This window comes from Xiphophorus couchianus, chromosome 15, assembly GCF_001444195.1.
Source record: "Xiphophorus couchianus chromosome 15, X_couchianus-1.0, whole genome shotgun sequence".
NCBI lineage: Eukaryota > Metazoa > Chordata > Actinopteri > Cyprinodontiformes > Poeciliidae > Xiphophorus > Xiphophorus couchianus.
Genome location: NC_040242.1, coordinates 10648851 through 10676560, shown reverse-complemented (window position 1 = coordinate 10676560; position 27710 = coordinate 10648851). Strand labels below are relative to the sequence as shown.

General features: G+C 38.1%; 1 protein-coding gene across 8 annotated transcripts in view; it reads right to left on the bottom strand.

Annotated features, from left to right (window-relative positions):
- The window catches only part of sash1a (SAM and SH3 domain containing 1a), a 173750-nt gene that overhangs the window by 23410 nt on the left and 122630 nt on the right, over window positions 1-27710 (bottom strand). For 7 of the 8 annotated variants that reach the window (XM_028039749.1, XM_028039741.1, XM_028039744.1 and 4 more), the window contains exons 2-8: window positions 20251-20379; window positions 11266-11316; window positions 10630-10679; window positions 5202-5242; window positions 4906-4995; window positions 3496-3608; window positions 1173-1271 (exon numbers count right to left, since the gene is read on the bottom strand). In XM_028039749.1, coding sequence (XP_027895550.1) covers window positions 1173-1271; window positions 3496-3608; window positions 4906-4995; window positions 5202-5242; window positions 10630-10679; window positions 11266-11316; window positions 20251-20379 — 573 coding nt within the window. The remainder of the gene's footprint in view (window positions 1-1172; window positions 1272-3495; window positions 3609-4905; window positions 4996-5201; window positions 5243-10629; window positions 10680-11265; window positions 11317-20250; window positions 20380-27710) is intronic. The other variant, XM_028039742.1, reaches the window with a different exon arrangement.

Here is a 27710-nt window from a genome sequence, read left to right as displayed (position 1 = left end):
TGTTTTTCAAGATGAGTTTGTGGTCAGGTCGACCCTTATTCCACCACTGATGACACTGTGCATGCAGGACTCTGTCACCCAGATGGCTTGTGGCAAACTTTATAGAACATGTTCTGGCTTTGTGTCAAAAGTTATTTCCTTCATACCATTTTCCCAAAAAGGCCAGATTTTATAACAAATAATAGTTGCTGCATCAACATATTTCCCTACCTGAGCTCTTCTCTGTAGCTTTTCCAACATTACTATGGGTGTGTTGACTCTTTTTCTTGCCTGGCCAGTCCATTTTGTAGCATGGCCATGTCTCAGTAAGTTTGACCTTGTGCCGTGCTATTAAGTTATATTATGGGGCAAAACCGTTAAGTGCATGTCAGACTTTTCAGAGTTATTTTTTTCAAAGATTGTAAAAAAAAAAAAGGTATAATTTTCTTCCCCCTTCACAACTACACAATACTTTGCTTGGTCCACTGGAAAAAAATAAAATAAAATATAAATAAAACCTATTAACGTATGTTGTTTAGACAGGAATTAACACTCTTGCAAGGTGCTACAGCTGACCGACTGTCACCGAACAGGATGTGATTTTCTGAGCCCAAATTTTACAGCATTAGCTTTCTCCAGGGGTTGCAGATCTCTTTCAGGTAACCACAAAATCCCTGCTAACAAAATCTGCTGAAAGAGATTTCACAGGGATTAAGTCTACCCCTCAAACTGGCTTTCTGCATGTCGCAATTCCAATGGACTGAGACAAAGATTTTGTTTTATTCCACAGGAACAAACCTCAAATGAGATGCACGTGACAGGACAAAACTGCTTAATATATATGGGTGAGTACTTTTACCAAACTGGATAATTTTATTTTTAATCTGCATGAGCTGCCATATCAAGAATTCAGTTGAGACAAATAAATACTTCAGAAAATCCAAGTTTTCTGAGGCAAAATGAATTTGAGCATGTCACATGTGACATTTTTTCCCCAAAGGGAGACACACTGCAATTCAGGCTATTTGTGAATAATACAGAGAGAAAGATTGATAGAGAAGCCAAGGTAACAACATTCCCACTTCCAGCACAATTTTCACTAAAAAACCTTAAAGGTGAGAGTGTTAAGAGAGGTAGAGTGGGGGAGTGGGGTTTGATGGGGTGTTGGGAGAGGCAGGGAGGGGTGTACTTACATTGCAATTTGAGGACAGGTTTAGATTGGCTGCAGATCCTTCAGTCCACTCTGCAGTGTCAGTACTGCTGGACTGTTTGCTGCGCTCATACTCCTTCAGCTACATGGAGAAGAGAAGTTTAGAGAGGCAGAGGGACAGGGCGGACCACCCACTCTCACCCAGCAACACTACGTCTGGCTATAATTTACCGGACCACAGAAACACAGGAAGTTCAGCAGCGTTCATTCACAGTGATTCAGTGACATCTAAATGCTACAGCATGGAGCTGGAAACCAGAATCTCATTTTATATATTTTAAATATGATTGTAAACTTCAATGTGTTATGTAACAAGTTGATGCCTAGAGACACAAAGAGTAGTTTGTGGATTAGAGTTGTGACGTCATTTCGGCTTTTTATAGGGAACAGTTAAGGACTTATGAATTGTAGGGGAGGGTTGGGGGGATTCCTTGAAGTTGTTATCAATATCTTACCTGCAGAGGATGGTGCTCAGAATCCAATCAGTTTACAGAAAAATAGAAATGAAAATAGAAATTCTGCCTGGTAAGCTGAGCCATGTGCTAATCAGAGTGGAGCCAAAAGTCGGCTTAGATTACAACAAGTAGTTTCTTGGCTTGATGGCACATGTCTTTCACATGGAACATTATTGCAAACAAACTGCTAAGAAAAAGTGGAAGTAACCAAACACTTCTATTTAGCCCTCCCATGGTCCGGCGAGGTCACACTGACCCTGTGCGTGCTTTTACAAAGTTTTACTTTGGGTAGTTTTAGGAACCATGGGCTGACAGCAACCCTTAGCCCCTTCTTCCCCCGCTGTCCAACCATGACATCTGCTGCGCTCTGCCTGAGTGACATGCTAAGGCCACAGCAGGATAAAATAAATTTAAAATATATGTCATGGTTTCAAAGTTAATTAACAGCATTTAAAAGATGCTTTAAAATGTTCCTATTTTGAAACCAGATCAAAAAGGCAAAAATCCAATTAAGAATTGATCTGAATCAGACAAACTACAACCTAGACCAATGGTGTCGAAAGTAAATATTTTAACCCACTCAATAATAAACTGAACATTCATATTTTAATGCAATGAATAATCTGGTCAGATTCATGTATAAAAGTGAACTGCATATCTTTATAAATCAGAAACCAGTAACATATAACAGATAAAAGATTATTTCTAACAGCAGGAATAATTGCCGCTTTTCTGTGTGTATGAAAAGAAATTAGATCATATACACTTTTGTTTTAAAAACCGTATATTTTTACTCATTTACTCAATTCAATTCACTTTATGAATACAGCGCCAATTCACAACAGACGCTGTTTCAAGGCACTTCACAAAAAACATACCATTTATGCACTTAACTATATAGTCAGTTTAATCCAATCACATGGACAAAGTCCACTTGATAGATTCTAAGTTATTAAACAATGCAGTCAATTTTAGTTTATTATTCAAAATGTTCAAATTGGTGACTTTGTAGCAAAGTCCATCTGCACAAGATAAATTTTTATTACACCACTGACCAGACAGACCAGATTTCTGCACAGATTAAGATAAAAGACATGTTGAATAAGGCAGTTGAAATTAAATTATGGACTATTGAAAGACCATCATTGAATTATTAAATAGAAAAATAAACACATCCAGAAAAAAATGTAGAATGATAGTAAAAAGGTTTATCCCAACTTCTTATTCTGGCTAACTATTCTAGTCATACACAATACTATCTTTCAAATGATCACAATTTGAAAGATGGGATGTAAGAGAAGAAGAAGCAGAATAGTGAGAATAGAAAAAGAACCCTACAAAAACCAACTGACTGGCCACAAGAAAATAGATAGGAAAGCCAAATGATTGTCCACCATATCCAAGTAGAGAAAAACCACAACACACCAAAATATCTTTCCCAACAGGTGGAGCTACTGAGCTACTAATTCACCATTACCATCAACACTGACATTAAGAGCTGAACAACACACCCACACACACTCCAGCAGCTCAAACCCAAACATCCTCCAAATACTGAACCTCAGGACACACCAGTTAATCTGGAGTTTGATTGTGTATTGTCTGTATATGTGTGGGTAAAAAGGACAATGCAGTGTTAGATATGGGGCCTTGTTTGGGTTAGTAAGAGTGAGTTTTAGTACAGTGCTACTGTAAGACTATGGAGCATAAGGGTAAGAGGGACGTGGATCTAGCAGGAAGGGAAGAAATGCATGGGTTGAATCTGGTTTATAGATTGGTTAAGTCATTGAAGCGGGGAGGGAGTTGAGGAGAGAGGGAGTAAACAAAAGAGATGAGGAAAATGATTCCTACCCGAGCCAGAGCTTCTTCTACAGTGATCATTTTCTCTTTAACCATCATCATCAGCTGAATCCGCTCTTCATCGCTCATTGTGATTTCGCTGGCCACATAGCCGATATCTTCTCCTGATCAGACCAAAGGGCAAACATGAACAAACCAAAAGAGAGTACAATGCTTTGCAACTTTATTCATGCCTTGGAGACCTGAAAATATTTTGTCACACCACAACCACAAACTTAGCATGTTATTGGGATTTTATGTGACAGACCAGTACAAAAGATATACAATTGTGAAATGAAAGAAAATATATATGCTGTTTTCCAATTTTTAAAAAATATAAATCTGAAAATTATGGTTTGGATTGATTTCCAGTACCCCCAACTTTCATTGCAATTAGAGCTTCAAATGATTTGCAGCTGTATTTGCTTCTATCACATTTAGAGAAATTTTTTGCCCATATTCCTTGCAAAATAGCTAAAATATCCAAATTGGATTGTTTTTGACTAATCTGATTTGCAAGCTGGATTTAGGTTTGAACCTTGACTGGTTCATCCTAACAAATGACAATGTTTTAATCTAAAGCATCCCACCATAGCGGTGACTGTCCAGGGTCTTTCTAGCTCAGTGTCAAGTCTTTTGCAGCCCCAAACTGTTCAGGATTGCACTGAATGTAGCTCCATTCATCTTCCCATTAAGTCGTAAAGCTTTCCTCTTGCCACTCTTCCATAAAAGCCAGATTTGTATAGATAATTAAAAGCGTCAACAGATTCCCCTGAAAGAGCATTTGATCTCTACAGAAACTCCAGAGTTACCATAGGCATCTCATCTGCTTCTCTAAATCCTGCTCTTCTTCCCCAACTTATCAGTTTAGATGGACAGCCACATCATGGTTGGTTTGCACTTATGCTCTTTATTTTTGGGAGACCTAATGAAGCCATAGCTTTGTTTATCCCTGTCCTGCCTGGTGTGTTCCTTGGTCATTATGATTTTATTTACTTATGTTCTACCATAAGTCCCTCAGGTCTTCTCAGAAAAGCTGAATTTAGAATCAGACAGATATTTATTTGTGAAGTGTTTAGCCAAAATAATGCATTTTTACAAGAATAAAAATTTACATACATCACAGAATGAAATAAAATAAAGTTCAGAACAAAATTAAGTTACACATTGGTTAACAGTTTACAAATTAGGCTTCCAGGGGTTGGTTGCATTGGACTGTATTTGGGGCAGCATCAAGGTAAAAAGGACACTAATGTTTTTTTGTTTTTTTTTTGGTAAAAATATATTAAAAAAACTTAACATTATCCATTTCAATATTAAGCACCATCTAGATTTATCATATAAAATACACTAATATTTGTGGAACATTTTAAGGTGTATGATCACTATAACTCAGGTGTGTAAAACGAGAGCCACACCAACCTTTGGATGACTGTCGGGCCACCGGTTTGTGCTGAGATTTGCGGAAGTTCTGCCAAAAAGATTTGTTTTTCTTCTTATTGTCCCATTTACCTAGAAGAAGAAAACATTCCCTTGATTGATGCACAAAATCTTTTTACTGAGCCTCAATGTGTTCCAAATTTCAGTTAGAGTTTATAGCAGAGGCTTGCAGGTACAAATTTAAAGGGACTAATAAATTGACAAGGACTATATCAACCTTCAGATCCTAGAGCCACTTACGAATCTGAAGATAAACCCAATTTTGCATCTTAGCTTACCTCCAGATCCATCTTCAGAACTGGACTTGTGCAGAGGCATCCTGCATAAAAAAAAATAAAAAAATAAAAAAATGAAGTCAGTAGAATTACAAGTGCAATGCTTCATTTACTTCCAAATAACTCCTTCTGTTTGAACAGTAGTGGAAACGTGCATCAGCCCCATTCAAGAACACAAGTGTGGGGGACATTTTTGATGAAGTGGTGCTGCAGTTCTGCCTGTTCGCCACTTGGGATCAGTAATGACACTTGAGAGATTGTGAACCAGGCTCCCGAGGCTTGAGAGGGAGAGGGCGAAGAGGACGGGAAAACAAATGTGCATAGTAGAATATGGTTAGAAATCTTAAAAAAACAGACAGGGGCCAGCAAAATGAAAAGAAAACTGCATGACAAACTGTACAGGCAAGAGACAAGGAAAAGTGTAGATTGGAAGAAGAGAAGGGCCAGAAGCTGAAGGCGGAGGGACAGAGACCACAGGGCAGACTCAGCCTGTTTGTGTTTCTACTTCCATCCTCAGAACAGACACTTAGGAGGAAAAGAGAGAACGAAAGGGAGGGAAAATGAAGGCATAAGACAGACAGACAGACACGGAAAATATTTGAGTGAAAAAATATCCCCATTATCAGTATAGACTGGAACAAACACATTAATTTTTTTTCTTCTAAACCTGCATTCAGCTTCCAATCAAAAAGTCATGCAAGAGCAGTTTAAGCTTATTTTCTAGCCCTCTCAGCAGCATGTCAACTCTAGACGGACTCTCCTTTGCTCAGACAAAGATGAGAAATCTCATCTATATCTGGCAACTTCACATAAAAGCGCAAGCTTTATAGATTTCAGTTCAAAGTAGATGTTAAAAACTTGTGTAAAGTTGTCTACGACATTGTGAGAAGAGGAAGAAATTTTGAAGGCTTGAAGAAACATAAACCACATCTTTTTTTTTCCTGGTCAAGTTGGCTAATGTTGAATGATTATAATGCGACCTGTCTGAGTAAAGAATCTACACAGAAAAAAAGAAATGAAAAATTTACAGTGTGTATTTCTCATGTCTGTTTGATTTGTTTACTGTAGGGCACATTTTATGACTTTGGCTACCAGCACGTGGAGAGCCAGACACTAAAGCGATGTAAAAATGTGCAACAAGATCAAAGCTGCATGAAGAGCTTATTTCCCCCTCTGCAATGTAACTAAATGTCCGTGTGCGTGTGCACAGGAGCACATGTTTGTTGAAAGACGGCACTCCTCTCATGGTGCAGTGGGAAATCTCAGTGCCGCTTAAACCTTGGCTACCATGGAAACATAATGAGATGCTAATTGAATGGAGGCCTGTAAGGTTCACCCCTCTGCTCAACCACCACCCTCCCCCTAGTTTAGGCTAGAGCCAAAGCTAATGCTAATGGACCTCACTCAATAGAAGCTTTTCTGTGACATCATTGCAACCCCCCCACCCACCCTCTATAAATTAACCCTCACTTGGTACACATACACACACTGACGGGCTTTTAAAGTCCTTGGATGTTTTCAGTTGGAGTTCAGGCAGCTCAGGCATTGTGTCGCTCTGTACCTTAATTGGTTTAACCTTAAATCTTCGCCATGGTTTTCAGTTTCAGTTCATCTCTGTAGATTCAGTATTAGTATCTCATCCACAAAGCACAGGAACATAATTAAGATAATATATAAAATATTCCTGAACTTTGGCTTGAACTTTGCAGGGCAGACAGAAAATGTTTCCTTTTATAGTCTAATGACTAAGAAAGGTTAGATTTAGTTAAACTATTGTCTATGGAATCAGAGAATGAATGTGTATGCATTTATTACTTTTGATCTCTTTTCTCATCGTCCTGAATTGGCCATTTTTATTGTCAAGATTGACACAGTTTCACGTTTTCTGGAGGAATTTTTCTTTTTCTCATGAAAACATTTTATCCTGACAACATTAACTCAGATAGTAAACAATACATAATAGAACGTTTCTAGTGTGTTGTCCAATTTCAGTGTTTGGAATGGGAAAACTATGGCAGCAAAATATGTCCTCTACATGTAATGCTGTTAGTTGAATGTTCTTTGACATGACATTTTTAGCATTGCTAGCATGATGGTTTAGCTTTATGGTAATGAAGGATTATATTTTGTATCAAAATAGTTTTCCTATAAAGTGAAAAGTAACAACGCTTGGTCAATTGCCAATTTGCATCCATACATTCACATGTCATTTAAGCCAATCTCCATTTTGTATTTTATAGTTTTTAAATTGATGCATGGTAAGTACAAAATACCTTTTCTGGTATAGACATTGCAGTTATTTTTATCCAAAGAAATAGCTGATGCTTTTGTCTGACTACAAAGTCTATACTTGTGTTCTCATAGGAACAATACAAGGTGATAACAATAAACGGCAGCAGCGTGATGGTGGTTGTGTCAAACAGAATGAACTTTAGGATGAGCTTCAGGGGCCAGAAATTTCAGAGATCACACAAACAAAAGACCAGAGGATAACATGTTAGGAAAGCACAAAAATCTGTAAATAAAACATTCAAAGTTAAGAAAATAACATTTTGACAACACTTTCCTCCCACACTTCCACTTTGCACTGAGCAAAACAAGTCAATTAACTCTGCAAAACAGCCAGAAGTTATAAATATGTTGACAAGGTGCTTAAGCTTGCCAGCATGGTACCACTGTCAGGAAAACATTGTTCATGTGCCACAGCTTATAAATCCTTCAGATTTTTGCATAAACCGATCTTGCAGTTGGAAACTGCTCCTGAAAGTACCGCTCTCATCCAGTCAAACTTGACAACATGTAGACTTTTATCGAGATCCATTTGCTTATTCTGTTAATCTCCCTGATAATCCAGCTGCCTCCTCTTTGTAACAACACCAGCCAATCAATCGTATTCCAAAACAGGAAGTCGGGCAGCTTGAACCCTGCAACCTTCTCATATCACTCTTTCATCGACACTTGCTTGCATACCAAGCATAACCGGGTATTGTGCCCAGCTCCTGCAAACAGTCAGGCAGAGAGACTCAGAAATGTACGGGTGGCACAGCCACTGGATGGAGTCTGGGTAATCTTCAGCTGTCCTGCTGAGGGGTGATGATGTGGGGGAGCTGTGTGTCAGCGTGCAGGAATGCCTTTTGTGGCAGTGTAAGGAATCTGTCTATCCGTTCGACTGCACATGATAAATCATTCTACCTGAAATCCATTCGTGCACAATGGAAAGTGGACAATGGACGGCGTAACAGAGAGACGAGAAAGGTGGGGGAGATAAAGCAGAGCGAGGATTGTAGGGGAGGATAGACGCAAAAGAAGAGGATTTTGAGGGCACTGATGTGAGAAATTCTGTCCTGAAGCACGAAAAACTTTAATTACATGAAGGTATTATAAAGTTTTTATGTTCAACTTTTAACACCTGAAACAGAGTCTGGGTTTTTGCGAGCAGGCTACCAGAAGAATGGGTGAAAATGAATGCAAAGCCTTCTGATAAGAGCCTCCCTGAAGAATACAGGTCTGCCAAAGTCTGGATCTTCCTGATAAAGAATGGTATCCGAGGAGATCCGTGTGAAGCATGAAAAACAGGCGGGAAAAAAGAAAGAGTGAAAAGTGCAGAAAGTATGTGGTTGAGTTAGGATCTCACTGAACAGCAGAGAAATGTCATTCAAACTTTAGCATCTGGTTCCCATCATCCTCAGCATATGGCTGTGTAACATATACAACCATGGGAAAAAGAGATCATGTCTGTGGTATGAACTTCCTCTGCTGCACGTGGTCATCACATGAGCATGAAGAGGATAGGTCACACTTGGGTGACGATCAGAAACAAGTACAAAGGAAAATTACAAGAAAAAAAAGATGACTTCATAGTGTTTGGTTTTGACAAAAATGGCCCTGATGCAATCTGTGAGGTTTGAGCAGACTGTAAAAGTAGCTCTATTCATTGTGCAACCAACTCTAAGAAGTTCCTCAGTCTCTGCCGGAAAAAGATTACCCACAGCATGACACTCACACCACTATACTTTTCAGTCTCCTGGCAGCTTCTGATTTTCCTTCGGAAAATGTTTAAAATTTTTTTGTTTTAGTATTCCTTATGTTTATTCACTAATATTTTCTAAGGTTTCTTTGAGATGTTTTCTAGAAAAAAGCTTTATCCATATTGAGGTTAGATAGGCTTTATTTATTAATTTAGTGACTTTTGAAGGTAACTTGATTTTATTTAGGGATATCGGAAGAGGTCTGTATACAAATGAATGGCAAAAAATTAAATAAATTAACGTGAAAAAAACGCTACAAAATTCAACAAATACAAATCATTATGCAAGGTGCTGTATCAAAGCCAAAAACTGAAGTTTCAATTCCTTTAAACCACCAAAACACAGATTACCCCTAACCCCATGTGAGGATATAGTGGAGAAAAGTAATGCAAAAGATGCAAACACTAACTGTTGTGGTACAAGAACCTTTAAAAGAGAACCGCACCCACGCCCTATTCCATCCTGTTCTTTCGTCCTATGTTCCTCTTGCTGTAATCTTTCAACCATCACCCTCTCTGACTCCCCCGCTCTTTCCCCGCAGGACACAAAGCCAGGAAGGAAAGGTACAGAGGGCAGAGAATGGCTGCTGAACTGCGCGGGTCAGCCTGAGGAAGCAGGCTGTCGGTTTCCTTGATACTCAGTGGGGACATGGCCGAGGGACTCAGATGACCAACTGCATCAGAACTGAGATGTCTGTGTGCGGAAGGCTAGATAGTGTCACCCAGTTAAGAAATTCTACTTTAACATTTTTTATGTGTGCTCAGACAGCAAGCTGAATCGTGGCTGTTCAGATTCCAGCACAAGTGGCTGTGCTCTGGCAGCTGCAAGCAAATGTTGCCAAATTTGGAAAGGGTTTATGGAAAGGGTTTAAAGCAATTGTAGTACCAGAAATTGGCAAATATATATTTCTATGCAGATCAACTTTGGACTGTGTTGGGGGGGCTAAACTAGCACAAAATGTAAACTGGATTTAATTATGGCACCCAGATTTTAGCCAGTTTATTTGGACAGATTGAATGCTGTGAAAATAAACTTATTATATAAGCTACATGCAACACTGTGGATCCTCAGAGAAGGTGTCCCTCCTGGTGGAAGAGACAACATGTATTCTCCAAGGGCATGGATGGCTACCTTTTCTCAATGCTCGCTTACAAGATATCTGTCATTCACATGCTGTCTCAGGAGGCCCGTGTGTTTCTGTTTGCTTACCTTCATGTGAGCTGTGGCCTGTAGAAAGTGAGTGTGATTCATGGTATTTTGTGTGTACAAGCATGCAGCAGGTTTATAGGATCCAGACACACTCTACACTGTTTGGACATGCAACAGGCACACATTTCTGGATTTCAACACTGACCACGGACACATGTTAGAGTGATAAAGTAGGATAAAAAAATGAAACATACTTCCTGTCCGTTTCAGGAGTGGACATCTCACTGCTGAAGCCAAGAGATTCCTGAGGAAAACATAGACAAGTGTTACTTTCATAAACTTTATAACAGAGTAATATTTCAAAAATATTTCTTCTGCTTTTGTTTTTTTTTGTCACATTAAAAATAAGCAAAGTTAACCTCACTTAACACAAAATGTAGTTTTCAATGTATATTTTCTTTATAAAAGTAACTGTCCACCATTTGCTTAAACATGAATTCACTGTGAGTTACAACATTTTAAATTCCACATTTTATATTCAGAGAGTTTGCTGAAAACCTTTTGAGCTTAACCTCGTAGACAGTTAGGTTCTCCAAAACAATGTTCAGAAAAGAGCAGGAAGCCCACCTTTAAATGGCTCAAAACAAATTAATGTTTTCAAAAAGTCCAGTCAATTTTCAGACTCAAATACCACAGAAATGTCACCACATGACAGGTTATCCATGCTTAAAAAGTCTGCTTAATTTAAAAATAAATAGTAATAATCAGAAAAGAAGAGTGGGCAAAAAGTAACATTTGTTTGGTTACCTAACATATTTAAGTTTAACAAAGAGAAATCTGTATGGTGGCAAATACTATTTCCGTACTTCATTTAAATCTTCATTGCCTACCTGGATCTCATTGCGCAGCTGGAGAGATGTGCTGCTTGGGTCTTGCTTTTCCTGAAAAACAAAAAAAAAAGAAAACATATATATTACTGAACACGTTTATGCAGTTTAAATAATCCCTCAAGTAGTTCTTGAGGGGAAGATGTTTATGGGGAATATTCTTGGCATGATCAGGACATACCTACATATCAGTTAAAACAAAGACAAGCATGTGTGTGTACACAAGTAACAGATAACATGTGGAGTCAAGACTTGCTCCAGGTAGATAAACCTGCAGAGCTTTGTTTAAATGTTAATGAATGTCTCTTGTTGGTAGTAAGTGGTGGTGCTGCCTGGTGAAGTCCTGGCTTTTAATTACAAAACAAAACTGGCTCTGCTAACTCAATTGTACTTTCCCATTAAAGTGCACTTCCCTTGACTACAAAACAAAGGCTGACTGGGTTTGTTATATATCATTTTAATAAAGTCTACATTATATTATATATATAATATAACGTATATATATTACTGTATATGCTTTGAGCACAGCAGAAAGCTCAATGCTTTTGAGCATTTCCAAAGGAAAAAAATATGACTGAATGTGGTTACAGACTCTTTAGCTGGGGGTGTTGACGCTACAGTGACACTTTGAGGTCAGCAATTAGTTTACGGGTAGTTAAAGGCACTTTTAAGCTTGCAACAGACTAGGGAATAAAAGGTTGACTTCAGGTCAACAGCTGTCTTTGACAGAAGTTATCTGGCTCAGCGCAGAGGGAAAAATGTATGACATAATCTTTCACATGTTATTGATTGATTATTGTTAGTATTATTTTAATACTAAAACAGACAATGTTTTGTCTTTTAGTTACTGGCACCAAGTTAAACAAGGTTTTAAAAAGTAACAGTCTCAAAATACAAAAAAAGTGTCAGAGAAAACAAAATTTACTTAAAGCACAAACTGACAGAACAGACGGCTTCCGAAAAACTTTGGTGGGTCCAGAACTTTTTCCCCACTATAAAAATGTTTTGTATGGACTAGAACCTTGATCCTACCCCACCAGTTGCTATATATATTTTCAGTTGGCAAGCAATGGGTGGCATGTCTGTCAAGCAGCCAACTGCAGGCTATCTACTGATTGAATTACAAATGTCAGTTTTTTTAAGCCCCTGGTGCTACTTAATGACCAGAGCAAAAACATAATATTCTGCTCAATTAAAACATTTTACATTTCTTAGTAACGTTTTATTCTACATTTTTGCTTCAGTCTATGTAATAACATTTTTGTAATAACCAGTATGTCATACTGTCCTAGAAGTAGAATGAATGTAGATTTGCTGTTCTAAATAAAATCAGCTAAAACATTTCTACTTCCAACACAAAAAAATCATAGTCTGAGAGTTTGAATAACTGATCAGCACAGACAGCATAAGCAAACAATACATTATTTTATGTATGAACTCTGAAGTCTTAACCACGGCTTTCTGAAGCAATCATCAGATCATGTCATAGATCTTTCTTCTTTAGGTTTTGTGTAAATAATGATACTCCTCTCAAAAACCAATGTTTTTATTGTTTTATGAGTCCCATATTGGTTTATGTCCCATGTGGAGGCAAAATGAGCACAGAAATAAAAATACCCAAACCGTTCCTGATGGACTGTCAGAAGATGGAACCAAAACTGACAGGACATACCCCAAAACCTTTTAATTCAGATGTGGGATGTGGGAGATGTTTTTTTAATATACGAGCACAGCAGAATAAGATTTAAAACTCACACTGAAGGTGAACTTTTGAGAAAAGTGTTAGTATTTAATTTAAGACACATTTACAGAAGCATCAATACACTACCAAGGTTGAGTTTCATGAGGTCCTTACAGAGAGAGAAACCGCAACCTCAGATGATTTCTTGCTTCCTCTTATTGTTTGACATTTAAGAAAATACCAGAAAGGCAAAGAAAAACTGAAGGTCTAACATGCCTCAAAAAATCAAGTATTGTTCGTTAGCTTTAACATGCTTGTCTGCATTGCAAGATGAGGGGATTTACATGACATGAAAAAAATTTATTTAGGTCAAAATCGAAGTTCTGGATTTTCTAATCTTGCACAAAGATGGCAGTAATCCATGCTTGTCTATCCGTATGGTAATTTAATGTGCTATCTTACCAAGAAAACAGTTTGTTTAAGAAACAGAGTTAAGATCAGCCAAGTAGGTTAGCTCAGTAGGACGTTTTGTGTTTGGCTTTTTAAATCCTATCTATCTAAACTTTATCCTGCTGCCACCAAGACTAATAGAATCTAAAATTCCCCAACCAGAGAGCAGGAATAGGAAATGTGTTGCTTTTTCTTTCCTTCTGAGAAATGTTCATCACTCTCTATCTGTATATTTGATTATAAGACAATAGTGAAAGGAAACTGAATGTAGAATGAGTTTCTTCTACTTCCTTTGGCTTTACGCAGGGTAGTGCAATCTTTCCACACCATCAGCTTTTATGTGTGAGTGACTCAGTCAGAGGTGACATAACCTTCTCACGAGCTCCTTAAGTGCTTCAATTATACGAGTCAAATGAGCAGTGACCCTGAAAAGTTGAACTGGCCAAAAGCTTCAAATTAGCCTCAATCCCTCACTTAGGATAACAGTAATCAGCTGAAGCCAGACTGTAAAGATGTTAGTGAGACAATGTAGCAGACAGACTTCGCTTCCACAAGTCATAAAAACCATATGTGCAAATGTCTGTTACTCTGGTCAAGGACATGTACCTGGATGTTTGTTTGTGAGGTAAATCATTTTAAATCGGAAGAGCCTTCAGACAGACTGTGCATCCAGGGAATGTAAGGATTTCCATAATTTAAAGAGCAGGTACCTTTCTAAGGTCTTAAAAACGTCCTAATTAACTTGCCAGGCAAATCTGGGACAGTGCTGTTTACCTTTCTATTAAAGGAAAACATTACTGGAGACAAAGAAAAACCACATCCATCCCTTAAACAAGCACAGCGTTGGCGTTCCTGTTTAAACAAAAGCACTGTGCAAAACACTGTGTACTTTAAAAAAAGCCACATTAAGAGGGAGAGAAGAGGCATTAAACAAGGCGCACATGCACATTCACCCCACGCTTTCACAAAGGTAGCGGCAGGCTGGTTTTGCTATCAGATCCTCTTTGATGGGTTATCCGGCTTGTAGCAACACGATAGATATGCATGTCTCTGCCAACAAGATGGGGGTAGAGGGGCTGGACAGCGACATGGAGCTAGAGACCCAAATCTTACCACGCCAAGATAGACATAAACACAGACCGAGGAGGACCTACACATGCAAATATTTCAGACCCAAAACAGTAAATAGTACAAATATATCACCTTATTTCCACTTTCTAATTATGCCAAGTTTGTGTTGGTCTATCATAAAAACTCAATAAACTATATTGTAATATGAGGTTATAATGTGTTGTAAAATTCAAGGCACAGACATTTTATTTTTTTTTAGAATTCACTGTATGTGTTTTACAAATGGATAAGCATGAAATATTTGACACAGAACATCAGATCAATACACTTTTAACAGCTGTCTATATGGGTGCAAAGTTTTGATCTCAGAAACACCCTCCCTGAGGGAGCACTCTATCCTCTGTACAAACTTTCCAGCATCATCTTGTGATGCTGCCCTATTTATCCAAACCTGGCACACATGTGTTAAGTGTGCATGTGTTTTCCCACCAGATGGCCTCTGGAGTTATTTGCCCAGATATCATCTTGTGTGTATGGATACACATCTCTGAGGGAAATGCATTGTGTCTCTAACTGTTAAAGCATGACAGAGCTAAGTCAGAAAAAAAAAGAAGCAAAAGAGCTTTGACTAATGAGGATCACGATGTCAGCGGGCAGGAAGCTTAACATAGCACATGCATTCACTGAAAACTACTTATGAAACGTGTCTGTGATTCCAAAAACCATACAGCCTTTTACCTGTGTTTTGAACAATTTTAGTACAACAGGAGCAGGCACAGAAAGTGGAGAGGGACAAGACAGATGACAGTTTATTCCGGCTTATTCAGTTTATTATGAGAACTCACAGCCAGCACAAGTAGGTGGATATGCTGCAAAAGTAGAGCGGTTGTTTATCGTAGGCACTCCAGCTGGCATGGCCGGCTGAATCTGGGTGGGCGAGTGAGAAGCTTCAAGGTATGAAATGTGAATGTGGAAAGACAGGCACTGAAAGGAAGGTGGGAGGCCAGCCGTTAGCCGTGGAACCAGTACAGCGTGCTGCAAACCTGCACAACCAGTTCATTTGGGGTGATTAATCTCGAGCGTTTACACTCACAAATGACATAATGATAAAAAATGCATTGTTGTTAAAGTCTTAGTACAAGAACAGGATATGCATGTTCATACCATAGTACATAGCCTGCTTTTTCAGCTTAGTGCTAGTGTAAAAGTGAATCAAACAAGAAAGTCTTCCTTTCAAGGGACCAGTTCCCTAAGACTCAACAATTGTCATTGTTTTGGCAGTTCAAGACTAATACCACAGTTATTACAAATTCCAATGATAGTCAAGTAGTCCAATGCTGACAAATAAATCATGTAGTAAAATTACAAATACACCGCATGCTTTCCAGAAGGGTTATGCCAACAAAGGAGGGCTGCCAGCCTCTTTTGGAATCAATCTTCCAGCCACAAAGGCAGCTGTCTGAGCATGTGGGCTCTCTTTGTTTCAGGACATAAAGCAGGTAGTGAGGACAAATAAGCAGGAGACCAAACATTTTATACACTGTAGATTTTAAACTCAGGTGAACTGACCCAGTTGGGCAAAAGAAACCATCAGGTAATTAGCACGCTCACCACAGCCTTCCTTGCCTCTATGCAAAATAAAACAGGTCAGGGCTTGAATCCTGACCCCGAGCTGCTGTGATCCTGTTACAATTAAAGAACCTTTTTTAGGGCGAATTAGTCAATCAGACTCAACTTGTGAGTTTTATGTTAAAAGTTTCCATAACAAAGTTAACAACCAGAGGATTGCGGCAAAGGCATCAAAGGAATTAATCTTACTGGCTTCTTGACTACCCACAAACTCTAAATTGCCTTATAAGAAACTGTTGCAATATATAATTACATTGCATGTGCAAACATTTTAGAAGATGTGCTTAATCACCACAAACTTCCTAAGTGACTCACCCTGATTTATTTGTGATGCACTTCATCTGTTCCATCACTTGGGGTTGGGGTTGTTTCAAGCTCGGGGTTCCACACATTCAGCAAGTCCCCATCAAAGTGAACTTTGGAGCTAACTGACAGCTTTGACACTTTTTCACCCTCTGTAGGAATTAGAGTTGCACTAAGATTGATAATGCAGACACAGTGGCTGTTAATAGAGATGATTTATAGAGTCCATCCAAACAAAGGAAAAAAAGTGACTAAACTGAATGTAAGTTTAAGCATCTTGCTTTATTTTACATTTAATTAATATAATACAAATAAAACCAAGAAATTTCAATTCACAGTTTTTTGTCAATTGAAATGTTTTCTGTGTCAAAAATACAGAGCCTTATATAAGCCTTTATACCTCATTTACCTACTTTTTCACTTCTACTTATGCTATGATATGCTATCTATATTGCCAAAAGTATTTGCTAGTCTAACATGAGTTAGAATTACATCCCATTCTTAATTCAAAAATATTTAAAATGATGTTAGCCCACTCTTTGAAGTTCTAACAGCTTCATTTCTCCTGGGAAGGATTCCCACAAAGAACATGATTCCACGAGGAACATGTTCAAAGAAATTAAAAATTCTACCAAAAGAAAATTTGTGAGGGTAGACACTGATGTTGGACAAAAAGTATTTGCAATTATCACTCTGATTCATCCCAAAAGTGTTGTATCAGTTTTAGTTCAGCATTGAGTGCAGGCCAGTCCAAGCTCACTATTCCATGTATTTATTGACCTTGTGTGGAGATCTAAAGCACAGTCGTGTTGGAACAGGAGGGGGGGCCATGTCCGCTGCACCAAAAATTACACCTAATACAATGCAGCTAGGTAAATGCTATTCTCAGTGTTTACAATGTTGGTTATCAGCCACAAATAGCATTATAAAAGAGGTTAGTTATTTCTGTTGTAACATGACAATATATGGAAAAGATCTTTTGCAAGGCATTGCATTTGGAAAACAACCCAAATTTCAATGTGCATATTAATCTCACGATAATAACCTTACTCATTAATCCATTCTTTAAAACATGGAACATTTTCCTCTCTTCCAGCATGTCCTGTCATTTAAAGTAATAATTCTCCATGATAATTAAATTAGGATGCCAGAGAGATCCACCCAAATGTGGTGGGAAACTTTGAGCAGCAGAGCTGTTCCATCTACAGGGAATGTTTACTTAACTGCTTATGTCTCACCAGTACAAAACTAACACAGAGATGTATAGAAACAACAGCGTGCAGAGAAAGCAGGAAGTTCCTGCATGATAGTCATCTCAGAAAAAGCCTCCATCATCAGCTTTTAATACACAGAGACCCCCATTCTTTACTGCAACAGAGAAAGTCAAACACTTTGCTAGCCGTGGTGCCAGTCAGGGAGTGATAATAAACATAAAAGATTGCTTTTCTTAAAGAAAAGACGCAAAGAAGTCCAAACAGAAACCAAAATGGCCCACATGGAAACAGTACTCTTGCCAAATCGAGAGTTAGGGCCAGTTTAAAGAACAGAAACTTGTGAAAAGAGAAGACTTCTTCTCTCTTTTGGCGTTAGCAAAGCTAAACTGCGGACAGAGGGGGATTTCTAATGGGATTTTCTTTTTGTATCATCAGCAAATTGTTTTTTGGTAAATCTAAATTATGAATTCATGTAAACCTTTACCATCCAATATGATCAATAAGGGATGCAAGAGATAGAAACAATAATATTAAATGAAAAATAATAAGATAAATGAAAATACAAAAACTTAACTGAATATGGAAAAGTACATAAAATAAAAAAAAGGTGTATATAAAAATTGCAAAAAAAGTGCAAATTGGTTGAAGATGCCATCCTTCAATTTCTATTACCTATTTGCCATGATGATCAGCAACACCATTCACTATTGACACCATGACCTTCTGTTTTAAAGACAGACAACTCTCTTCAGTCATTCTCTTCTAAGTCTGTGAGTGTCAGCTCACACCATACATCGTCTAATCTTTTACTCAGGTCGACAAAGTCCCATATGTTCTCCCGCTCTCTAGGTTACTTTCTCAATTCCTTCAAACTATAATATCAAACATACTAAAGTCTCTCTCTACTATTGAGTTACAATCTATGTGGAGAAAAAAAATGCTCCAAACATGACGGTTTCCCAAATCTAATTTTAGTAAATGAATACAACAAACCAACAAGCGGAGTTCAGTCTATACCGTGTGGGCAAATTCTGCACATTTGAGAGCTCAGAGTAAGGTGTTGCCTGACCTATATTTCTTTCGTCACGCATTTTTTTCTTCTCTTCCTTTATATTCAGCTGCCAAAACTTCACAGAGTGGCAGGGCAGCTGCAGGCTCTCCTCTCCACCTCCTGCTCATCATTCCCCTCATCCTCTCCCTTTTTCTTCCTCTGTTCACATCCTCATCCCCTCTTCTGCACAGGGATTCAGGCTCAAGTCCCAGTCAGCTTTATTTCTTCTCTCAAGCAGAAAAATCCATCCTGATTATTTCCTCTTTTTTCTCCACAGCTCTCTGTACTCAAGATGACCCCTTCAGTAACTAAAACATGCCCAGAGGTGACTCTTCTTACTTCGTAACTTACTTACTTGGTGGGAAAAAGCACAACTCTAGTTATAAATGTATATTCATTGATCGTAGGTATGAACATGATTTTAATTAAGGAATTTTAATAATCTATGAAAACTAAACTTAAATTTACTCTTCACCAATACATTACTTCCAGCAATTCTTAAAATGTTCTTAATTTCTTAAAATCTTTCTTTCCAAAGGTTTGGCATTAAATTAGATTAGACTAAGTATTTCTTGCGTTCTGTCAGTTAGGATTTCCAATATTCTTTCTTTTTGCTGAGAGTCAGAATAATATTTTAAGCTTAGCATGATGTTCTTACACCTGCAAACACTGATCTTTTTCTCCAAAGTTGAACAAAAAACCTCATATTATAGAGTTATCAAATTACTGAATGTGTTAACAAAGCATAACGCCAGCCTCTCCAAAAGATGTTTTTAGCTGTAACCTAACATGCAGTGATTGTTTCACCTTCAATAATGACACATTTTTGGGTTTAGTCAGCTTTTTTAATACTGCAATTTTTGTGTCAAAGGTTTATAACTGTCTCAAATTGCCAAACTTCTTGTTAAAGAAGTGCATTGCTAACGCTAGCCTGACCAAAAAAAAAATGTTGAGATTTTGTTTCACCTATTGTACCTTTTTTTTATGTCATTCATTAAGTCAATTTAACAGCAGAATTTAAGTAGAAATTAACAATAACAGGGTCTTCACCGGAAATGTATATTTTACTTTCAAGTTGACCAGCACTACAGCTAATTTAAACAAAATAGAATAAAATCTGTATCTTTTTGTATACTGCATGCAAATATGTACCAAAAATAGTGCAGTAAGGTCATGTGGAACAAGACTTTAGACACTTTCTCTTTTAGGCCTACAGTGTCTTAATGCTGCACAAAGCTTGGTCCTCTGCAGCAATACCAGCAGCATTCCACCATTCATCTGCTTGCAGCCTGGCAACCAAATGGGTTGCCCCACTACCCTACATCCTTGTGAAAAGGAACCCCTCACTCTTTCTGACAGATTTCTGTTACATTACCACATTCACTTCCACACAAAGTCTTTGGAGCCTTCCTAACACTTGAGGACATGCTCTTTCAGCTACTGCTTTCCCCCGTCAGGTTTTTGGCTGGTATCTGGTATCCCAAGTAGTTGTAGATTCTTATTTCAAATTTGAATGCAAACAGCCACAAAAGTTGTGAGGTAGTTTTTAATGCAAATTGTGATGCTTGTGTTTTAAAGCATACACTTACCATGTCCAGCTCTTGGGAGACTTGGCGCTTGCGTAGCTCTTCCATCCGGTCGCTGACGTCACTGAAGCAGGTGTTGTAGTACTCAGAGTATTCCTGGGCAAGGTCGTCTATGTTACCCAAAGAGCCATCCTATGGCGTAAAAGAAAGTGGATGGGTTAGTATGGGAACAAAAGCACCCTGGGAAACAAAAGCCAAATTCCATTAGAAAAAAAACACAGATCTGGAAAGTGCCAACTCAGGTCATTATGTTACTAAATGCAAAGCATAGCTTAATGAGCAGTACATTTAAATGTAAGACCATTAGATTAAGATTACATTTATGTATTTGAGATCTACATGCTACTTGTCATGTGAACCAAAAACAGCTTCAATACACTTTGATTTGTTAGAATTTTTCTTCACTAAGAAAAGTAAGTCCCTCAGTGTAAGTCCCACACTGATACTTACAAGCCAAAACATCCAAAAATACACTCGAGGGTGAATATTATGACAATGTCTTTGTTCTTATCTAGCTCCATTCTGGATCTCAGATGAAGCCAAGGTTTGTTCCTAGGTTTTGTCTTTGTTGAGGCTTATTTCAAGGATGCCCTTTACCTCCTCAGACACTGACATAGCTCTGAACCAAACAGATTTTTCCTGCTGGCTATAGTTTAGATCCACACAGTTCCTGCCTTTGTGGGGGAAAGCATGTTTGGGAAAGAGGGAGGAAGCAGCATTCAAAACAGTGACGACATTACCCGACTGAAAAAAACACTTGCTGATTACAATGTGCAAATGTAAGAGGTTGTGACATGAAAAAATGTTTTAAAGTAGCTAGGATTTGACTGGAATTTGTTGTATCATGTTTTGGCTGTGGGACAAAGACTGATGGATTCCAGTCATTAGACAACTAAATATTACAAATGCACCAGTCAATTAACTAGATATGTTTGCGCAAAAAAGGGTACCCTGCGCATCAACATGTGACGAGGACGGACTGTCCCATGCGTCAATATATGACGAGTTGAGAGTGAGAATGGGTTGGTTTGCATGGTGGCACAGTTGGTAGCACTGTTGCCTTGCTGCATGATTGTCCTGTTTTCAAATCAACCTGTTGTGTTTCTGCATGGAGTTTACCTGGAGCATTGTGTGTTCAATTTAAAGTCATATATCAATAAACTTTAAATCACTTTACTAACTTCATTATTTGACTTGCTGATCAGCAATCAGGGCCCGTCAAGCAAAATAAGACAATTTTGATCTCTGGTTGATCGTAGAGATGCAGTCTTTATTTTACCAGAAATCTGAATCACCCAGTTTTCCTTTGATTCACTCGTGACAGAAATCAGCAAATGCTTATTAAATACATCAAACCAAAGAACTACCTCAATGTTCAGTCTGTAAGCACATAAACCAAGCGCAAGCACTTTGGTGGATTTTTTTTTTCTAACTTAGATAAATGATAAAGCATCAGCTGATTTGCATGAGTGGGAATCATTGTTAAGTCCATCATTTCATTTTGGGTTCAAAGCTACTGTTGCTATTAAGGAACCTGTAGCACTTTTTTATGTGTTCGTCACAGACCTAAGAAAAAAACACATCTGGAATCTGTCACAACAGAACTGACAGACCAAACAAAGTCAATTGTAGCTCTAACTTAGAGATTATTACAGGGACATGAAGTAGCCTCTTGTCCAAAGTGGCATCAACAGCCATCCACCGTCACTTGGCTTGGTTAAAATATGGGCTATTCTGGCAGTGATGGCCAGCTGTTGAATATTCATCAGTGTTGATCTAATCTGTGCCAGGCAGACAGCTAGCATTGAGTCAGTAAGCAGAGTCCGAACAGTATACCTCAGTCTCTGTTTTTCTGAACCGGACTCCCTTTCTGGGTGCCAGGCCACAAATGAATGGATCCCTGTGAGTGTGGGCGAAGGTGCTGCACAAACATACACACACACCCAGACATCTACACACAAGGGCATAAGGCCTCACTCAGAGATGTCTGTCTAGTCAGGGAAAATGCACATTGGCATGCACACCCATGGAGGCAGGGGATTTAAAACACATTGGACCAAAACAAACTGAGGCAGCCTAGTTGTAAACAAAGCGGCTCAGTAGGATAAAAAGTGATGAAAAAGTGCTCTTTAACAATTTGATGAACACAACATTTCTGATATAAACACTTTTTTTTTTCCCCGGGTTGGCAAGGTTCTATATTGTTCCACCCTCCTCATTTGAGTAGTCGTCTTTTGTCCAGACATATGGTTTGGGATGATCAAGAATCCCTGTGGGAGTGCTCCCTGACACAGCAGACACATGCTTTTTACTTCATTCCTCACAATGACAAAAAGCATGCTCATGTTACAGAGCTCCACAAGCTAATAACCAGCCGCAGATGGAGCTAATCTATTTTAACAAAAGGCATCAAAGCTTTTCTAAAACTTTACCAACTCCAAAACAACAGAGTTCTACTTTTTGGGAGCATCAAAGTAAGATGAAAAAAAGAGTCTAAAAAAAGTTCAGGCTAAACAACTAACCTCTAAAATAATCAAGCATAATCTAAATTTGTTTAAGAAATAATATATTCAGACTTACAAACCTGCCTAGCCCAATGGATATTTGAAATAATGAGTAATGCTGCTTTAGCTGATGCAACAGCTACTCCACCCTGGATGCAAGGGGAGGCAAACTCCCCATTATGACTTGAACAAAGGCAACAATAGCTCCACAGAAAGCAACACCCATAGAAGAATGTGTGTGATTTCATTTGTATTTACAGTAATGGGGAAGTGGGGGTGCTTCATATTATGAGCTCGATGAAAACGCAACTCCCTTTGAACAGCTGAGGTTTGATCCACCTATAGGTGTGCTTCACGAGTACATGCAACTCACTAGCCTCACAGAAGATTGTTGCGCAGTAGCGATACTGCTGCTATAAATTACTATGTGACACACACCTCACAGCTGTCATTAAATATTGCCTCAGATTACTGCAGATAATTAGTATCTACTGTATGTCAATCACAGAAATACATTTGAAGTTTAAGATCCCTTATGAGCAAATATGAATAAAAGTAGCTAAAATTATTTCAGCATTTCATATGTTTAAATATGCAATGAAAATGCAGCCAGTGTGACTGAATGATAAATAGTTCTTAGAAATCTTAACTCTTGTGTTTTATTCATTTTTAAAGTGTATTTAACACAATCACATTTTAACAGAATCACATCGAAAACCAACACATTATTCTAGTCTACAGTCTGACTTAAGTTTTTCAAAATTGACAGAAAAAAAAAAAAAATCACAAACGAAGTCATCTTGTTGAAACATTACATGCAACAGATTTGTTGACTATGAGGCTTCTTTAAGTATGCTGAATAACAATCTGGAATTGGCACTGTGTGAAAGACTTTGTGCTGGCTGCCAATAGAAGTGTGATTTTTTTTTGTTTCACATTAGTTCAGTTTGGTAATAACATTTCCTCACAACTGTAACACTTTCATTTTTACTGTTCCCGTAATCCAATAGACAGCATTTCCAAAAAGACTATGATTATTTGAAATACTGAATTTCTGTTGAAGCCTTTTCCACAGATTGCCAGAAGGCACTGAGGTCTCAGGTTTACTTATAATCTAATGTCACAGTTAATTTACACTCACCTCATATTTTTATCATGTTTTTATTTTTGTTTGCTTGTCTGTTTGCTTTTTTACATTGTATTGGAAAGCATTTCATTCGAAATGCATGTATCAACCCTGAAGAAACATTAAAAAATGCTACAAACATAACATTTCCTTCTACCTAAATTGTTTTTCCCATGTTAGAGACTGTTACACACTAGGAAGTGGTAGGGTGCGAGGTTTGACTATTATCCAAGGGGGAGCTTCATGAAAACTTGAACTCAAACTTCAGAACAATGAGAATAATTTACAACAGAGACATGGTCCATAAGGTCACAGCATGGGCATTGAACGTTTTCACCTACAGCACAACATCAGGACAGGAAGAGCCGGTTTTAAAACATACTCTGATTATTACTATAATGACTGGTAGTTGCTTTTATTAACATATTATCTCAATTTAGAATGAGTCGCAAACACTTGCCTTACACAGAAAGCCACAAAACAAAAAATATTTGCAAACATTTTCAGACATTATCAAAGCTTATATAAATACCGGAATCACAGAGCTGAGATGTGCCAACCAACACTATGAAGCCGAGAGGAGTAGACTGGGCAAACTAGACAATAGATTAGGATAAATGAGATGTTCATGTGTCACCAACATTATGAAGCCGAGAGGAGTAGACTGGGCACACTAGACAATAGAAAAGGACAAATGAAATGTTCATGTGTCATGTTTTAAGGTCTGACTAACGGTGCTCAATTGGGGAACTGGGAACAATCAGGAGCCAGATGATTGCTGACATGGGGCTTCATCATTGGTCTTGGGAACGAAAGGTGGAAGAACGTTTAGGAAGATAATGCCATAGGCCAAAGCTCAGTCTTTCAAAGAACTTCCTTAGGATATCCGCTTTAGCTAAACAGAGCAGTGCCATCCCAGAAGAGGAAACCTAACAGATCCCTGTCTGACCTAAATAATGAGCCTGGACATGGCAGTGTAAAGTTAAAATGAGGAAGGAAGGATCAGGTTGTAAACGAGCCCATGTTGGAACATTTCTAGAAAGGAGACACAATAACAGAACTAAGGATATTTTGGACAAGAGACCATTTTTCAATATGGTTTCTTGTTTAAGGTACCATATGATCATGGGTTTATTAGACTAACATAATAAAATCATAAACTTTCAGACCATGAAAAGCAGAGCCCCATATTTACAGACGAAACTATGTATCTTACATAATCAGCAGTCTTCAAATGGACACACTTCCTCCTCCCACACTGCATTGAACACCACAAAACACTTTTCAAGAAGACACAAATTCTCTGCAGACAAGTAAAATATTTCCACGAGACAGCTTTTCCAGCAAAATCAAGAGAATTATCTAGTGGGGGAGTACTAAGCCACTGTCAATTGCCCAAGTATGTAAACTGAAAGTCAATTTTTGTATTTATAGCTTCACTAAGAAATAAAACAGATCTAACAAACACATAAATGTTCCATATGTAAGATTGGTTTGCCAAAAGTGTTTAAAAGGAAAGACAGGAATACAGATGTCACCACAAATAGACCCGGCTTAGATGCATACTGAGTCTAACTTATTTGAATTAAAAAATAAGTTTCAATGAGAGGTCTGTACTGTCGGCCTCAACCACTTAAAAGTTATAGCTCATACCTCTGTGCCCTAATCTGCTTGTGAATCTTAATTAGTTTGAGGAGTATTAACTCTACCTACCAACACAAAAAAATCTGCCTCTCTTGGCTATTCTTATTAAACACACATTACTGACAGGGGGCCCTCGGAAACATACACAGGCTGACATTCTTGGATTTACAGTCCAAACAAGATGAAAAAGTCCCTTAAAGATGCAAATAGTGATTTCATTGGGTGGATTACAGGGTTTTTGCTGACGGGTACTTTAATGTTGTGTCTGCACAGTCATTCCAGTATTAAGTTCCTAAATATATTGTGTGTTCAGACCAAATAGTGAGCCTACTGAACAAAGTTAGATAACTGTCTGTAAAGATAAGGTTTCATGTGCAGAGGGCCAAGACCAGACTTGCTACAATGATTTCAATCCAACAGGCAGGGTTGGATAAACCTAAATTTAAAGGCCATTTCTTTGTCGGGACCTCAAGAAAAACAAAAGCTATTGAAAGTCATAGAGCGCTGGTTATATATAGCACATGTATTTAATTGTACCATGCATATGGTATTTACTGTTCTCAGGGTCTTACAATGTGCTTAAAGATAGGAGTCAGCGCAAGTTCTTAAGATAAAGTGTATAATAAAGGTCAATTTACTTAAGACTTCAACTTTATGTAATCAACTGCCCTTTCTACAGGAAAATACAACAAAATGCTATGAAGCAAATGATACATTGCTGAAAGCTGAACGTAAATGAAGAAAACCAGTAAGCACTTTGAACTGCTGTCTGGCTGCAATGTGCCATACAAATAAACCTGATTGATTGACTTGATCAGGGGGGCAAAATCCCAAAATGTTACTATCATTTCTAATTATACATTTTTACCAAGAAAAATAAACTGAAATCCAATCCCGCAAGTACCATGGTAAAGCCCGGGAGACAAAATAAATAAAATGGGTGAAGTGCCAAAATGATGAGGAGCCATTCAAACATCAAAAGAACAGGTTAACAAACAAAAGTGTACAGTATTGTGTCCTCTGGAGTAATAATTAAATAAACATTCACTCCTGCAAATTTGACTACATTTAAAATGAACTTGTGATGGCCCTGAGAGCATTGGACTTTGACGTCGCAAAATTATTTCTGGACGTTTTTCATTTGATTATTATTTTTAGCTCAGATATGTCGTCATGCATGTATGCTTTCTTAGCACATTTGCACTTCAAGCTATTGAATTCTACCAAAAAAAAATATCTAAGCCCAAAATTATGCAGTAGAGTAATGAGAAAGAACAACTTAACTTTAAATTATCTAAAACAGGTCTAGTTGTTGCAAACTTGTATACTGTTGAAGTATGGCTGTGACTTGATGATGATGCAGTTGAAAGACTAAATAAACTTTCTGAAAATTTTTGTTTTTCAGTTCAAGTAGAGGGAAAAACAACAAAGATGAGCACCGGGCTGAGAGCCATTTGCCTTGAGAGTAATAAATCTAGAGAAATTGCTTGGCTGGGAGCCAGGTCTCCCACCTAGTGTCAGAAGGGCAGGACAGCACACCACCCACCCATCACCCTCAACCTTTTGCACACACGCAATTCAGCATTTCCACTCCATTCACATCCTCAGTGCCAGACCAAACCAAATTATCACCTCAGGCTTTTTCACAGGCTGGAAAGTGACTGCAGGACATTTGGTCGGAGGATCAATCGGATCAAATGTGCCGGCAAGAAGAGCTTCAGAAGATCTGATTTGTGTATGAGGATGAAAAAAAAGGAGCTCAGTCTGATTGATGATGACGTTCTAACATTACTGAGGATTATATAAGGGCTGGACAGATTATCAGCATCAAGATATACAAAGGGTTTCAAAAGGTCCGGTATAAAAACCACAAAGAACAGAAAACCTTTAGATGAGATCCCAGAGAAAGTATCACAGATGAACAAAGCTGTGCACAGCTGGTAAGCTGGCTGAAAGGTTGCTACAATACATTTCCTCCATTAATTAACAAAAAAAGACACCTTTGGCAGTTTGGAATTTTTTGATTATGAAAACACTCACTGTGATGAGGAAACTAATAAAGCTGAGTATCTACATAATATCTGAGTGCCCAGTAAAACTATGGAGCAGAATGACAAAAAGGTGTAAAAGATCAATAATTCAGAACTATTACTAAATTAGGTAGGTGTTACTTCAATATTTTTGTTTAA